Consider the following 17613-nt stretch of genomic DNA (forward strand, 5'->3'; position numbering starts at 1 on the left):
CGCCCGAAAACCAAGGGGGAGGGAACGCGCCACAGCCCTGAGGGAGATGGAGAGGAACCACCACATGAAAAAGGTGTGAGGCAGTGCTGGGTACCAGGGATATGGCAAATGGGGGAAGGGGGCAGGAGGTTGGGAAAGGTCTGAGGAGATCTCATTTAATCGGAAATATGAACAGGAAAAAAAAACAGTCAAGACATGCCAAGACCCCGCACGGAGATGAGTTAGTTGTACTGATATTTCAGCAGCAGGCGTAACTGGAGCAGAGTGAGCAAGAGGGGTTGAGGTCAGACCATGAAAGCTTTGTCAGCCAAAATAAGCAGGGAACAGGGGTAGTATCCTTAGTGACAGGAAGTTACTGGAGAAGGTTTTAACCAGGGGAGTGATATGGTCAGAGGTTCTAGTAGAAATAAAGTAGATGCCCTTCCAGAGTCTCCACAAAGCCTTTCAGGCTATCAGTCTAGGGGTCCAGGAAGTGCCTCTGTGGGGTGCAATGCAGAGTATTTATTTTGCCACCTGACAGGCCAGCATTCAAATCCTCATACCACCACTCCATGCTGTGTGATGCTGGGCAAGTCAATCAGCCTCTCTGGGCCTCAGAGGCTCAACTGTAAAGCAGGAAGAGCAATGCCAGCTTTGCACAGCTGAGCTGAGAAGTACAAAGATAAGCCAAGCATGAAGCACTCAGCCTAGGACCTGGCCCCAAGCAGGTGCCCAGTGAGCATGAGTCATCTTGCCATTCCACCCTGGGAGAAATGAAATTCACAAGCCAGCTGAAGGTTGCTTCCAATAAAAACATCTTGCCCCACCCAATGGCCAGAGCTGGCAGGCGCATCCCTGGCAGAGAAGGGCTTCCCAGAGGCTGCACCTGTTATGACTACAGAGAAGGCCTGAGCCAAGGGGGTGGCCACTATGGATGGCCCCGGGTGAAGGGAGATGTTGATCCCCCACTGAGGGCTATCACGGGGATCAGGTCAGCTGACGCCCCTAAGGTCATGTCCCAAGAAGCGCTGCCAGGGCTGAGGAGGCCCTCAGCTCTAAAACTCCACTCATCCTCACCTAGGAGGACAGGCAGACAATGATCACCCCAGCTGACACTGATTTAGTCTCACCACATGCCTGGCCCTGCTCTAACCACCTCTGAAATAAATCAAGGCAAATCTCACAGCGACACTAAGTAGAAGGGACCATCAGTATCCCGCTGGGGCAGGTGTGGAACCTGAGGCTCAGGACTAAGTGAGATTGGTGTGTAGAAGCCCCCGACGGCAGCAGCAGGCACTGCTGTTACTGTTACACCCACAGACTTGAGTGGACCGTGGGGAGGAGGGATAACAATCATCACATTCAAAGAAGTGCCGTCGGATGAAAGGAGACTTGCTTTATTCCGCATGCAGGGGTAAATGGAACCAGGGGAGAGCTCTCTCCCCATCAGGGCTGTCCTTGATTTGGCAAGGGAGGGAGCTCCCTGTCCCTGAAGGGTCTCGGCAGAGGGAACTTTGAATTGGGTGGCTTGGAGGTCACTCCCACCTCAAAGAGGATTCTTTGCCCACTAAAGAGGGGCACCCTGAGACTCTGCCACGTGGTTTGTAGCTCCCTCTGACCTTTTTCTTTCTTTTTTTTCAGAAAGGGAGGGTTTGTGTAGCTGGAAAGGAACAAGCAGGGCAAGTATATGCTGGGCCAGGCATGCCCTGGCATCCCCACCCTTGGCGGCTGTCCATGGCCCACCCTCAATTCCCAACTTGGCCAGCCACGTGGGGATGGATAAGCCACCTGACCTCTCGCCCCCACCCTCTTGAGCAGGGTCCTAAGTTGGGGGCGGTGGGGCGGGGGGGGCGCAGTGGGAGCAGAGCTAAGGACGTGGGAGGCAAATTTCTGACCCCAAGCTCCTGACTCACCTCCTTCTGAACAAAATCCATGATGTTTTTGAAGTCCAGATCGTCATAGTAGTTCTCGATTCCTCTGCGAATATTGTCATTCAGAAAGTCGATGGTCTATGTAGACAGAGAAATTATAAAGGAGGAAGAGCACACGACCCCAGGGCCCAACCCAAGATTTCACAGATCAGGACTGAACCAGAGAGTCCACCTCCCAGGCGGCCTCCCCCCACGACCTGCAGAGAGCACCTCCATTCCCATCCACGACCTCCCGGCACCAGCACCCTCTCCATGTCCCCAGTGCCCATCAGAGGCAGGAATGGTGCATCCCATTCCTTTACAGATCAGGCAACCCAGGACCCAAGAGGGTGAGGCCCTGCCTGGGGGACACCATTCCGAAGGAGCCAGGCCAGGGCTGGGGCTGGGCTGCCCTAGTGTGCCTTCTACTGTAGCTAAAGACAGGCCTGCAGCAGAACCTTCCCTTTGCCCTCCAGCCCCCTCTCCACTCTTCTTTCCTATATAAGCTCTTCTTTTACAGATGAAGAGGCCTAGAGAGGGAGATTGACTCTTCCCAGGTCACCAAGCAGGCGTTGGCTTTGGTTAGGGGCCCAGCCAGGACTGGAAACCAGGTGTCCTGACTTCCCTCCGGGCCTCTCTGTCGCTGCAGTGCTCCGGCCCAGACGACAGGGCCCACCTCCCTCTCGGACTGGGACAATCCCCACCGGGAAGGGTGCTGGCAGGGCACCCTCTCCCAGTCACGCTGGGCCTTCGGGATCAACAGCCCGGCTGTTGTGCTGAGATCCCGGAGCACAAAAGGCCCCACAGCGGGAAGGGATTGGGCGGGAGTGTGGGCAGCCCGGCTCCAAACTCACAGGGACAATCAGGGCTTTCAGAGCAGGGAGGCCGGTGGATCATCAGAGATTGTGCTGGCACAAAGGGCGCATTCTCAACTCTGGAGCCAGACAATTCCCGGGGGAGGCGCCCTCAGGGTTCCGTGGGGACAAGAGGGTCCTGAGTTCCAGGCCCCACCCTAGGACTGCAGGCCCCACCCCACTCCTGCACTCTCAGCTCCCCACTTGTGAATCAGTCATGCAGGCCTGTCTTTAAGACACCTTCCAGCGCCAAAGATCAAAGACTAAGCTGCAAGGGGCTGTCACGCCTCGTGGTCAAGAACAGTCTTTGCACCACACCTGCCTCAGGAATATCAATTAACTTCTGAACCTCCAGTGGCTCAGACAGTAAAGGATATGCCAGCAATCCAGGAAATCTTGGTTTGAACCCTGGATCAGGAAGATCCCCTGGAGAAGGGAATGGAAACTCACTCCAGTATTCTTGCCTGGAGAATTCCATGGACAGAGGAGCCTGGCAGGCTACAGTCCACAGGGTTCCAAATAGTTGGACCCGACTGGGTGACTGACACTTTTCCTCCCCTACAGGGTGGGAAAGGGGATCCTCTGCCTCAGAGGAATTTGAGACTCAAACAGACTAGAGCAACGAAAGTGCTTAGCACGATGCCAGGCACATAGCATTATTACGTATTATTATGATAGATTTTTCTCTTTTTCCAGGAGGTAGTACCACTTCATACCCATCATGGCATCCGTGGAAAGTGGCTAATCCCAAAAGAAATCAAGACCCTAAGTCTTGTCCAAGAGCCACTCCTGATCTGGGAACCCTCCCAAACTCCCTGCAGCTCAAAGAGGTAATGTGACTTGTCTAAGGTCACCCCAATGATCACGGGCAGAGAGCTGCTGGAACCAAACTGTCAAAATCGCATCCTGATACGCTTTAAGAAGCCAAGAACCCAAGGTTGAGTTCAGGGCCAGCTCCCCAAACTATCTCCAGTATCAGGAAGAGAGAAACAAGGATGTGATAGCCACCTCCTTCCTGACATTCATACACTGCTCAAAGCCAAGGTGACAAAGCAGACTGGCTCAAGGAAACCAGTCTCCGAGCTCAGAAGGAAAACCCTCTGTTGATGATAATCACCGTTCAGGAGCAGACCTGGGAGTTGAGGAGGATCACGCCAGCCTCGGGAGGCACCAGGCCAGCCCTCTTTCCCTGTAACAGGCTCTGCCATCACCAGCCGTCCACCCCACCTGGGTCTGGCTCTGGATCCTGGGGCAGGGGCTCAGTGGAAGGGCTGTTTGCTGGCCATCCGACCTGGGCAGAGCAGGGACCCGCCTGGTTCTCAGGTCTATCCTTCCCAGAGGTCCCCAGGTCCCACAGCCTTTCCAGTCTTGGGTGCCTGTTCCCTGGGGTGATGATGAAGGGAAAGGCCAGCCAGCTGGGGCATAGTTGGGGGTGGCTAAGAAACAGGACACCAGGCTGGATCAGTCTGTCACCCAGGGAATGAGCTCACAGGATTACATGGCATGCTGTAAGGGGCTCTTGGCAGGGGATGATGTCCAAGGTCAGGGATATGTCAAGGGCCACACTTGTGGCGGGTGAAGTGGCTTCCCTTCAGTCTCAAGGCACTGCAGGCCGTCCTGGCCCTCCTATCCCAGCCCACTGGCCACCTCACAGTCCCTCCGCTGGGTCACCCCTCAGCCTTCCCATGGGGTCACATGCGGTTAGGAGCCAGGGTGGGATGAGGGCAGGAGGCCCAGGGCAGGGAGGAAGACAAGCAGCAGAGCGGATGCCCGGCAGCCCCACGGGGAAAAGCTCTCCCCCGCTCTTTGGTGAGCAGCCCTGACCTCTCTCCCCAAAACGTCTCAGTCTCTGGGTATTTTCCAAAGGCGTGGACTCCGAAAGAGGGCTTCTTCGTGCAAATCAGGCCTTCCATCAGGTTAGCTGAGCTGGACCCTGCGGGGGAGGGAGGCCCCACTGGAGGCCTCTCTGGACGGACAGGAAGAACAGATGGTCCCAGACTGCATGGGCGGCAGCTGCCCCCGTTCCCACCAGGGAGCTCTCTGGCTTGTGCTGGCTCTTACACATGCGTGCTGCGCTTGGCACCATGTCTGTGTGTGTGTGTGTGCACACGTCCACACCAGGGAGACGCGTAGAATCTCTGGGTGGTTCCTGCAGGGGTGGGGGTTGTATGGTTCATTAATTAACTATAATCAACTGTAGTGCGCTGCTATGTTCCACAGTGTTCTGAGGGACTGAGGGAGCCACTCAGAGGACATGTCCTGTGGGAGCTCAGCAGGGAAAAGCGAATTCTGGCTTCCTCTGCTGTCTCAGAGGGCAACGCACCCAGGGCCACCCCCACCCGGCTCTAAACCAGGTCATGCAGTGGGGCAGCTCCAGTGAGGACCTGAAAACCACCTTTCATGAATGGCTGGCGTGGCCTCAGAGGCATGTGGCCTGGGCTAAATAAAACAAAGAGTAAGCAATCATCAAAACCATGGGATTTTCACAGCACATTGTTCAAGCTACCAGACTCGAGCCACAGAGCACTGCCCTTTCTAGTCCTGTCTTTCAATCTAGTTTTAAAGATGCCCGAAGCCTCTGCATCACTCCCCTCAGTGGAGGCACTGGACAGTTTGTTGATGAACGAGCAGGATAGCTCGGGGGTGGCGGATTTCTTCTCAAAGCCACGGAAATGTTCTAAAATCAACAGGTCATGTATGAATGGACACTTCAAATGAGTGAACTGTATAGTTTTCACGTTCAGTCGCTCAGTCATGTCCGAAGCTTGGCGACACCATGGACTGTAGCTCACCAGGCTCCTCTGTCCATGGGATTCTCCAGGGAAGAACACTGGAGTGGGTTGCCATTTCCTCCTCCAGGGGATCTTTCCAACCGAGGGATCGAACCCTCATCCCTTGGGTCTCCCCCATTGGCAGGTGCATTCTTTACCACTAGAGCCACCGGGGAAACCTGAACTATATGGTATGTGAATTATGCGTCAATAAAGCCTTTATAAGCCTGAAGAACAAATAAATAAGGCTTTGGGGGTTGGGGGGAATGGGTGGCAGCTCCCCCGGATGGGAGGCTGAGGAGCAGGAAAGGAGGAGTGGAAGAGCCAGCAGCTGGAGCCTCCCACCAGGCCTCTGGGGACGGAGCTGCCCTAGTTTCCTGCAGGCTGCCAGCCGGCCTCCATCGATTCATGTCAGCTTCTGGGGCCCACACTGGGGAGGCCCAGTAGCCAGCAGCTCAGCCAGAACCATCGCCAGCTCAGCTCTCACAACACAGAGGACGGTGCTCAGACTCGGACTTCCTTCCTCCCTGAGTGCCTGGGCTAAGCCAGCATCTCTGGGCTCCCCTCAGCATCCCCCAGAGGGTGAAGACTCATCCTTGTTGCCTCCAGACCCCAGCCTCTGCTCCAGCCCTGAGATGGGCCCCCATCAGACAACCAAGGGTTGAGAGGAACCCAAAGAGAGAGAAAGAAAGAGGTGTGAACACTGCAAGGTTCTCAGGAATATCTGCCAGTCCCTTCTTCAGACCTGGCTGGACTGTGTGTTAGCCCCTCAGTTGTGTCCGACTCTTTGCAACTCCATGAACTCCTCTGTCCATGGGATTTTCCAGGCAAGAATACTGGAGTGGGTTGCCATTTCCTTTTCCAGGAGATCTTCCCAATTCAGGGATCAAACCCAGGTCTTCTTCACGGCAAGCAGATGCTTCACCACGAGCCACCACGAGCAGATCAGCCACCAGGCAAGCCTATCACACTTGGCTGGAAGTCGCAGGATTAATCCCCATGGTGGGGGAGGGTTATGCTTTGGTTTCCCAGGTGTTTGGAGCCCAGCTCTCACTTCCAAATGGCTGACAGTGGGATGCACCAGCTGCAGGAGCCCATCCACATTAGTGTAGAACTTTCTCTACTTGCTCCAGGTGGAAACAGGACAAGCAGGCCATGCGGTCTCCTTTCTCCCTGCTCCAACCTCAGGGTCATGCCAAGAGCCAGCTGGTGACAGTGCCAAGATAAACAGGTTGGGTGCTGCCCATTGTTCCTTGGCTGGTGTTGGGTGTGACCATGGCACCATCCAATCAAGGCCAGAAAAGAGGTCACTCCTCCACTTGTCCAGGAGGTAGAGGGAAGGAGGCCAGGGATGGGTACAGACATACCAGCCATAGCCCAGTGTCTTCTGGGTGTCCCTGCTCAGCCCTGCCTCGCTGGGAACACATGGGCAGGAGCTGCCCACCTCCAACACCCCCAATATTCCTTCAGGGAGGCTCACAGCAAGCTGGGGTGATGTCAGGTCAAAACCAATGAGACCTGGGGATTTCCCTGGCTGTCCAGTGCTTAAGACTCCATGCTTCCCTGATGCAGGCTCAATCCCTAGTCAGGGAAGTAAGATCCAGGCAAGTATACTGGAGTGGGTTTGCCATTTCCTCCTCTAGGGGATCTTCCCAACCTAGGGATCGAACCCAGGTCTCCTTCAGAGCAGGCAGATTCCTTACCATCTGAGCCACAGAGAAGCCCAAAGTGAAAGTGTTAGTCGCTCAGTTGTGTCTGACTCTTTGTGACCCCATGGACTGTAGCCTGTCAGGCTCCACCATCCATGGAATCATCCTGCCAAGAATATTGGAGTGGGTAGCCATTCCTTTCTCCAGGATCTTCCCGACCCAGGGACTGAACCTGGGTCTCCTGTATTGCAGGCAGATTCTTTACCAACTGAGCCTCCAGGGAAGCCCTGCACGGCCAAAACATACATTAATTTAAAAAAATAAAGAGCAGGGAGACCCAGACACCCGTGGAAGTCATGCAGGTTCTCCACCCACTGCTGGGTCCAGGGTGCTGCACTTCTCTGCACTTATCCGCCTTTTAATGGCTGGATCCTTGGGGCCACCAGCTCTGCACCAAGTTCCCCATCACACAGCCACTCCACCCCACATAAGTAGAGAAGCTGCTTCAATCCAACTCCTGGGTCATGCCTAGCGGCAGAAACTGTGCCCAGGGTCAGCAACTGATACAGAATTTCTGCCTCACACCCGGGAGTTATCTTTTGCTGCCTGGAGGTGACCACGGTTGCACCTTCCTGGGAGCCCTGTGTGAAGTCATCAGCCTGATGATTTGTCTTCATCTGTCACCACAAGTGGAGTCTTAGAGTTAAGAGGTAGCCTGGGGGGCTGGAGACCGAACTTGTTACACTGTGACTCAGAGAAATCTGTCTTCTCCTCTTGGGGAAGAAAAACTGGAATTGGGAATTCACCTGGAACCCGACCTTGACTGTGCCTCACCTCTTTCCCCACCATCAGTGGCCAGGCTCCTCCTTCCCTATCCTCGCCACTGGCCCATTTCTTGTTTTACGAAATCACATGGCATCACAGTTGGCAGGGACATTATTTTCCTTTATATGGTATTTTCCTTCTTGATTATAAAAAATGTAAAAGAAAATTTGGGAGCTAGGGAAAAAAAATATAAAGGAGGAAATAAAAATCACCCTAGTTCCATCCCTCAGGGAAAATATGATTTAATATGTTAATATTTCTATTTCCTTCCAGATTTTTTCAGGCCTATTTTTTTTCATTGTGGAGATCTTACTGCACTTACAGGGCTTTTTTTTTTTTTCTTTTTCTCTCTCTCTTTTTCTTTCTTTTAGGGCATGGTGTGCAGTAATGTGGGATCTTAGTTCTTCAACCAGGGATTGAACCCATGTCCCCTGCGTTGGGAGCACAGAGTCTTAACCATTGGACTGCCAGAGAAGTCCCTACATTTACAGTTTTGTATCTCATTTTTACATTTTTGAATTATATATCACTGTCATATGAGAGCACAGCCCATCATAAGCCTCCAAAAGAGCTGAGAGCCCTGACGATGAGGGTCCTTCCTGGACTGACATAGTCCCATGAGGGGACACAGTACCCAAGGGGAAGGAACACACTTCACTCTGTCGTGCCCTCCGTGTTTGGGGATAATGTAAGCTCTCAGCCCTGACCTCAAGCCCATGGCATCCTCAGCTGTGAGGACTAAAGGTCCCTGGAGGTTTCGCCTTTACTTAGCTCCTCCCTGGAAAGGAGTGGTGTCACAGCCCCTGTTGAGCTACGGGCAAGGAAAATAAGTCATCAATCTTTGTGAAAGCACCCTGTAAACGAGAACTGCTATTCACTTAGGAGATTGTTTATTAAGCCACTGATGCTGCTAACCGTGGCCTGGACTTGGGCTCTAGTTAGTAAAGCACTAACTCATAACTCTGGAAAGTTGTGGGCAGCCAGGAGCCCTGCTGGCTGCACAGAAAGGCATCCTCATGGGCAAATGGAATAAACATCTCTCTCTCCTCAAGGCTGCTGAAAAATGAGCCAGGACCCTGGGTCTGCCAGCCCAGAGCAGATGGTCTGAAAAGCAGAAAAGAGGAAAAGGGAGGAACAGATAGCAAAACTGAATCGGGAGGACAACCAATGGGCCAAAGCAACCTATAGATTCAGCGCAATCCCCCTGCCAAAATTCAGACGGCGTCTTTCAGAGATACAGAAAAAAATGCTCAAATTCATACGGAATCACAACCAACCCTGGTAGCCAAAGCAATCTGGAATAAGAAGAGCCGAGCTGAAGGTATCACACTTCATATATTTCAATATTACAAAGTTATGGTTACCAAAACAGTATGGTTTTGACATAAAAATAGACACATAGATCAATGGTACAGAAAAGGGAGTCTGGAAATAAAGCCAACATACATGGTCAACTCATTCCCAACAAAGATGCCAACTCTCTTTAATAAATAATGTTGAGAAAACTGCAAATCCACATGCTAAAGAATGAAATTGGATCCTTATATCATAGACAAAAAACAACTCAAAATGAGTTAAAGACTAAAATGTAGCAGAAGACCTCAAGTAGAACTAACTCCTAAAGGAAATAAAGGAAAAAACTCCTTGATGTTGTTCTTGGCAATGATTTCTTGGATCTGACATCAAATATATAGGCAATGTTGCCTATAGCAAAAAAAATAAGTGAGACTATGTTAAACTAAAGCATTTCTGCTAAAAAGTAAACTATGTAAAGAGTTAAAAGGTAAGCTATGAATTGGGAGAAAATAACTGTAAACACCACCCTTATGGCAGAAAGTGAAGAGGAACTCAAAAGCCTCTTGATGAAAGTGAAAGAGGAGAGTGAAAAAGTTGGCTTAAGCTCAACATTCAGAAAACGAAGATCATGGCATCTGGTGCCATCACTTCATGGGACATAGATGGGGAAACAGTGGAAACAGTGTCAGACTTCATTTTTGGGGGCTCCAAAATCACTGCAGATGGTGACTGCAGCCATGAAATTAAAAGACGCTTACTCCTTGGAAGAAAAGTGATGACCAACCTAGATAGCATATTCAAAAGCAGAGACGTTACTTTGCCGACTAAGGTCCGTCTAGTCAAGGCTATGGTTTTTCCAGTGGTCATGTATGGATGTGAGAGTTGGACTGTGAAGAAAGCTGAGTGCCAAAGAATTGATGCTTTTGAACTGTGCTGTTGGAGAAGACTCTTGAGAGTCCCTTGGACTGCAAGGAGATCCAACCAGTCCATTCTGAAGGAGATCAGCCCTGGGATTTCTTTGGAAGGACTGATGCTAAAGCTGAAACTCCAGTACTTTGGCCACCTCATGCGAAGAGTTGACTCACTGGAAAAGACTTTGATGCTGGGAAGGATTGGGGGCAGGAGGAGAAGGGGACGACAGAGGATGAGATGGCTGGATGGCATCACTGACTCGATGAACGTGAATCTGAATGAACTCCGGGAGATGGTGATGGACAGGGAGGCCTGGTGTGCTGCGATTCATGGGGTTGCAAAGAGTCGGACATGACTGAGCGACTGTACTGAACTGAACTGTAAACAATATATCTGAAAAGGGGTTAATACCCAAAATATATATGGAACCACTACAGTTGCAAAATAGCAACAACAACAAAAAAATACAGTTGACCTTTGAACAACACAGGGATTAGGGGTGCCAATCCCCAGTACAGTTGAGAATCTGCATACTGCCTCTGAACAAAGGAACTGATAAATAACTCACTGAAGGGCAGGAAGCTAAAACAGTTTAAACAGAATCAGGACTCAAACCCTAGTCCTTTTGACTCCACATATTGAGATCTCTCGGAGAAGGCAATGGCATCGCACTCCAGCACTCTTGCCTGGAAAATCCCATGGACAGAGGAACCTGGTAGGCTGCAGTCCATGGGGTCACTAAGAGTCAGACATGACTGAGCGACTTCACTTTCTCTTCTCACCTTCATGCATTGGAGAAGGAAATGGCAACCCACTCCAGTGTTCTTGCCTGGAGAATCCCAGGGACGGGGGAGCCTGGTGGGCTGCTGTCTATGGGGTCGCACAGAGTTGGACACGACTGAAGCGACTTAGCAGCAGCAGCAGCATTGTGATCTCTAACTGAACATAAACATTTCTCACACTTAGTTGATTTAAAGTTCTGTAAAATGAACATAAACATTTCTCACACTTGGTTGATTTAAAGATCTGTAAAATGAAATACAGATACTATATTTATTGAAAAATATCTGTGTATAAGTGGATATACAGTGTTCAAACCCATGTTGTTCAAGCATCAGCTGTAATTTAATTAAAAAATGGGCAGAGGACCTGAATAGATAGTTTTTCAAAGACATACAAATGAACAACAAGTATATGAAAAAATGCTCAACATCTCTAAACACCAGGGAAATGCAAACTAAAGCCACAATGAGAAATAATCTCACTCCTGTTAGAATGTCCATTATCAAAAGACAGGAGACAAATGTGGGTGAGGCGAAAAGGGAACCTTTGTACACTGTTGCTGGGAGTGTAAAATTGGTACAATCACTATGGAAAACTGTATGATGCTTTCTCAAAAAATTAAAAATAGAACTACCATATGTGGTACAATCCCACTCATAGCCAAAGAAAATGCAATTACTATCTCAAAGAGTCATCTGCCGTGAAAAGAACTCTCACATTCATCTCAACATTACTCACAATTGCCAAGATATGGAAACAACCTGTCTGTTTGCCAGATGAATGGATCAAGATGTGAGATAGATACAGATATTCCATTGTTTGTGTATACAGAATGTATATATATATATAATGGAATATTATTCAGCCATGAAAAATAAGGAAAACCTGCCACTTAGAACAACATGGGTGACTCTTGAGGGTATTATGCTAAGAGAAATAAGTGAGAGAGAGAGAGACAAACACTTCTTATATGGGGCCACTTACATTTGAAATCTAAAAAAGAGTCAAACTCATAGAACCAGAGAGTAGAAAAGTGGTTGTCAGGGGATAGGAGGTGGGGGAAACAGGAAGATGTTGGTCAATGGTATAAATTTTCAGTTACAAGATGAATAAGTTCTGAGGATCTAATGAACAGTATGACTATAGTTAATAATACAGTATTATATATTTGAAATTTGCTTAGAGAATAGATCATAAATATTAACATCTTACCCCTCCCCCAAAGTTAACTATCCAAGGTGATGGATGTATTATTAACTTGATTATGGTAATCCTTTCACAATGTATGCATATATCAAATCATCACATTGTAGAGTTTAAACATAACTTTATTTGTCAATTATTCCTCAATAAGGCTGGGGCAGAGGAGGAAAAAAGAAATGAAAAGAAATTGGAAAGCATCCCTGAGCTGCCTCCCTCTTGCTATGTACTCTTAGGAGGGCTTCTTAACCTCTCTGCGCCCCAGTGACTCCATCAATGTGACGGGAATCTCCCCTCCCCTTTCCTGGTACTCATGAAACAGGAAGAAGACCCTTGGATTCCCAGGCTAAGACACGCCCATGGTTAAGGCTCACCCACGGCTAGTGTCCCTACTGTCCATTCTCCATGCAGCAGCAAGTAAAACGTGAATCAGATCACATCACTTCCCAGCATAAAACTCTCCACAGGCTCCCACTGCCTTTTAAAAAAATTCCAAGGCCTTACGTGATCTGCCCCGGCCAGTCCTTCCAGCTTCACCTTCTACCCACTTCCCATCACTCACCTTCAGCCAAGCAGCCTCCACACTGTGCACAAACCCACCAAGCTCCCTCTGCCTCCATGGTTCCCTCTGTCCCCCTGAGCCCCAGCAGGTTGGCTCCTTCTCATCAGCATCCTCCCCACCTCCACCCCAGGCACTCTGCCATCAGCCTGTTTTGTTCTCTTGTTTTCTGGGCTACCTGTTCAGTGCCTATCTCCCCAGCCCAATAGACACAGGAGGGATTATCCACCCCACTCTCCGCTACACTCCCAGTTTGCAACAGGGCGCACATAGAGCGGGTGCCCAGCATCCACGGGACTGGTAAATGTGCCAGAGGCCCACCTGGTTCCGGAAGATCAAGGCCACCACGCCACCAATGAGCTCAATTATGAGGCAAATCCCAAGGATGTACATGAACTGCAAAACAAAGTTCAGTGAGTCACCGAGAGGGGAAGGGAAGTGCCATCTGCTTCAAGGTCAAGCACAGTAAGAAAATCATCTTTGTCAGAGCTCTTATGGGTTCCTGGGCCTTTCACCCCTTCCTCCTGTGAGGCACAGGATGTGGACAGACATTCCCAGGAAAGCCCGTCGCTGGAGCCTGTGATGAGGAAGAGTGACTCAGCTGTCCCAGCCAGACTGTTATCGAGGTTTGTCCCAGAAGTCCTCAGTGGGGTCTGGGTGAAAAAACACAATCCGCTCCCCCAACCCCACACCTTGAGCAGCCGCTGGTCCTCCTCTGGCTGACCCAGAGGGGACAGGCCTGTCTTGACAAGCAGGTTAGAGCAGCGTTTCCAGCTCTGCCAGCAAAGCCCCTGCAAAGTGACTTCCCAGACCCCAAGGGCAGATGAGGGGCTGTCTCAGGCTGAGTATATACACCACTCTTTAGCACAGAAACAAGCATTGTCCAAACTAATGTCAACAACTTCCAGCCTCAGGAAGGATCACTGAGACCATACTCACAGGGGCTTTTAGGGGCTTCCCGGGTGAGGGGAACAATGAGGTCAAACACACATGTGGGTGCAGAGTGAACAGATCTCCTATCCGGCACCCCCCTGTGTTGAGAAGCCATCCCTCACCCCACAGTAAGGGGGCAGGGAGGCTGACCCTATCCCTGACCCCAGGGCAGGCACTTGGCCAAGCAGTCCCATCAAAGTCCTAGGATCTTGGCCAGAGTTACCAGGAAAGACTCCCCAGGACCCTGAGCTATAAGGACTGTTGGCCTAAGGCTACTGGTGACCATCGCAAAGAGAACCTGAGGACAGCAGCTGGCATCCAGCTGGGAGGTGGCAAGAGAAAGCCCAGGGCATCAGCTAAACCCCTGGACCTAGGGTGGACTTGCTGGTTACATGAGCTAATGAGTCACCACTAACAACTTTTCTTGGTTTTGCTTGCTCTCATCTGAGCATACCTTCTCCCACTTCCAACAGAGAGACCAGACCAACATGGGGTTTAAGAACAGTTTTTGAATCAGCCTTTCTAAGCAGAAGTGGAGGAAGTTGAGCCCTCTTGGGCCAATATGGACAGGCTGACCCATGAAACCCTCCAGTAGAGCTGGTTTGAGGCAAGGACTGATTAACTGTGCTCCCCGAGGGCCCAGGGGTGGTCTCTCAGCTCTCCCAGGGACTCCAAGGATCACACCCCCTGCCCCACCAGCTGATGGGTGCCTGGGGCTGACTCACCGCTTGGAGGAGACACAGGTTGTCACGGAGGGAAGCCAGGACGCCGATGAAGGACACGATGAACATGACGACCCCCAGGAGGATGAGGATGATGGCCGGGGCCAGAAAGGCGCTTTCCAGGGTTTTGTATTTCTGCCTCTCGACCTCTGCATAGATCCCCACAGACAGGACCAGGCCCCCGATCAGCTGCAGCAAGAAAACAAGGAGTGAGAGAGGAGAAGGACTGCAGTTGCTTGATTCTCCTACGAAGGACTCAAGGGAGGGTTCTGATGCCTGCCGTTGGAGGGGTCACCCCAGGTCACCGGATGTGAGGCAACCTGTTATGGGCTGAATTGTGTTCCCAAAATTCACAAGCTGAAGTCCTAACCCCCAGAACCTCAGAATGGGACTGTACTTGGAAACTGAGGCTTAAAAGAGGTAATGAAGTTAAAATGAGGTCTTACGACTCGGGTTGAATCCACTATGAATGTTCATAAGAGGAGATTAGGACACAGACACACCGAGAGAAGACCACGTGAAGACACACAGAGAAGACAGTCATTGGCAAAGCCAAAGAGAGGGGCTCTGAGAAAACCAACTCTGCCCACACCTTCATCTTGGACATCCAGCCTCCAGAACTGAGAGACGACAAACCTCTGTTGCTTAAGCCGCCCAGTCTGTGGTACTCTATTACGGCAGCCCTAGTAAATTAACACAGACCCTATTTGGAAATGCTGCTTTGGTGGGAAGTACTGGTGACTCAGGGGAAATGCCACTGCCTAGAGGATCAGAGAACCTGGGCCGCAGTCCCAGCTCTGCCACTTGCTAACCCTGGGCTTTGGACAAGCATTGGACCACACGAGTCTGTGTTCTCATCTGAAAAATCGGTATGAAGACTATCATTTCTGCCCTGTTCACCCAAGGGTTTTTGCAAGGCTTTAGTGAGATAAGGACAGTGGAAACACTATGAACCTGAAAGCATGGAGCCCTGGGGTGTGTCTTACACAGGCAGAACACCAAAGGAAATTTCAGACCTGCTCAGGGGGACGGGCAGTGCACTCAGTGGGATTTATCTTCAGAATGATCATCAGGAAAACTGAAAGTTGGAGCAGGAGGGATTTTGAAGAGATTTTTAAGTCAAATTCCTCCTCATCAATTTTCCTAACAGTGGAAAGGTGACCACTGTAACTCCCCATCAGGAAAAATGAGGCAAAAAAGTTCTTGGAGGACCCCTTCCTGCTCTCAGCTGGCAAAGTCTCATACTAAATCTTCAGGGAGCCCTATCGGCGGCTGTCACCCCAAAACCTCAGACATGTCTGGGACTGCATTGCCCCATCACCCTGGGATTCACAATAGTGTTCTAACCGGCCCCTTTCAGCCTGTTCTTCCTACCAGAGTTGACCAAGCAAAATCTAATCAGGACAAGCTGGTTCTCTGTGCCCTGAGAGTAAAAGCCACAACCCTAATCACAGTCCACACAGCCTAGCTGAGCTCTCTTCTCACTCCCCCCACTTCCTCACTCAGCTTTAACTGCACTGGGCCCCTCACTGCCGGCCAAACACTAGGGGCCTTTGCACAGGCTGTTCCCACTCCCTGGAATGTGCTTTCTCCTGATCTCCAAATGGCACTACGGCTCCCTCCCTCACCTCCTTCTCATCTTTGCTCACTTCTCACCTACTCAGTGAGGCCTTCGGGGTCATCTTGTTTAAACACAGAAAATTCTCTCCCTGAAACTCTCAATCCCAGTTTCCTGATTTATTTCTCCTTTGCACTGACAAGTATTAAACGTACTACATTTTTTGTTTTCTCTTTTAACTGTTTGTCTTCCCCACAAGAACATAAGCTCCATGCTAGGAGGAATTTTTCAACTGTTTAAGGCATCCCCAGCACCAGAACAGCCCTGACATTAAGGAAGCACAACAGACATTTATAATTAATGTCTGTTGAACAGATGCAAGCCAGGCTTCCCAGTAGATCCCTGCTTGGGTTTGAGTCCAGCGCTGTCTACCCAGCATTCTGCCTGTCCAGTGATTCTGGCATTCCAGGCCACACATTCCCAAGAGCAGATACACTGGACTTCTCCACAGAGCTGGAGGCAGTGTGGGAGAGGAGTCAGAAGCCATGGTGCTGTCAGTGAAGGTCTAAGTAAAGGAAATGAGGGATAATACAGACAAGATATAGGCAAGACATGCCATGAGCACAGCCACCCTAGAGTCAACATCCTGAACACCAAGGAGGTGGTGGCTCCTCCAGTTACTCCTGGTCTACCTCCAGCTTAAAATGGCATTATACAATGTGCCCTCAAAGTAGATCTCCTCAATGGCCTTCTAAAGAGCGCCAAGACTGTTCTGGGCAAAGGGAAGTGCCTGCTTCCCCTAAGCTCTGCAAGTGGCAGGGATGCCAAAAGTCAAACAGACCAAACTTACTTACTTGGAAACATCGGGTAACAGAGGGTTACCGGGAAGCCATCTCCTCCGGTCCAGGGCTCTGCTGTATGTCAGTGCTAAGTGCCATTCTCCTTAGTTTGAAAGGATAATCTGGGATTACTGATACCTACTCCCCAGGTCTAAAAGGAATGCCTTCCCAGCACACACAGGCCAAGAGGTGCTAAAGGCATTGACAAACTTGGCCATGAACTGCTTATTAACAAGTTGGCCATGTCGGGAAAACCATGAGTGAAATGATGTCATCCAAATCACTCAACTGGATAAATTTTTTAATTTAAATTTAAAAAGTTAGGAGACACACACACAAGGCCCTCTATAGGAAAATGAGGACCACAAGAAATAAAATCTACTTTTGATAGAAAAATATTAACCCAAGTTATTTGGTCAGTTCATGCTCCAAAACCCAGGACATGGTGAAATTATTGTTCAAGGCCAGCCTAAGCCCTGCGGGTCCTCTGAGAACAAGGGCAAGAAGTTTTAAAGAGCCAAATCTTCCCCTTCCTTATTAGTGCACTTACAAGGAATTACTCAACTCTAACCCTGAACAATGGCACCCCAATCCAGTACTCCTGCCTGGAAAATCCCGTGGACGGAGGAAACTGGTAGGCTCAGTTCACGGGGTGGTGAAGAGTTGGACATGACGGAGCGACTTCACTTTCACTTTTCACTTTCCTGCATTGGAGGAGGAAATGGCAACCCACTCCAGTGTTCTTGCCTGGAGAATCCCAGGGATGGGGGAGCCTCGTGGGCTGCCGTCTATGGGATCGCACAGAGTCGGACACAACTGAAGC

At 50.3% G+C, this 17613-nt stretch overlaps 1 protein-coding gene across 3 annotated transcripts in view; it reads right to left on the bottom strand.

Moving 5' to 3' along the window:
* Positions 1 to 17613, bottom strand: part of TSPAN15 (tetraspanin 15) — a 56773-nt gene that overhangs the window by 8941 nt on the left and 30219 nt on the right. For 2 of the 3 annotated variants that reach the window (XM_068982234.1, XM_068982235.1), the window contains exons 2-4: positions 14397 to 14582; positions 13060 to 13134; positions 1893 to 1988 (exon numbers count right to left, since the gene is read on the bottom strand). In XM_068982234.1, the coding sequence (XP_068838335.1) occupies positions 1893 to 1988; positions 13060 to 13134; positions 14397 to 14582 (357 nt within the window). The remainder of the gene's footprint in view (positions 1 to 1892; positions 1989 to 13059; positions 13135 to 14396; positions 14583 to 17613) is intronic. The other variant, XM_068982236.1, reaches the window with a different exon arrangement.

This window comes from Capricornis sumatraensis, chromosome 10 (genome assembly GCF_032405125.1).
Source record: "Capricornis sumatraensis isolate serow.1 chromosome 10, serow.2, whole genome shotgun sequence".
NCBI lineage: Eukaryota > Metazoa > Chordata > Mammalia > Artiodactyla > Bovidae > Capricornis > Capricornis sumatraensis.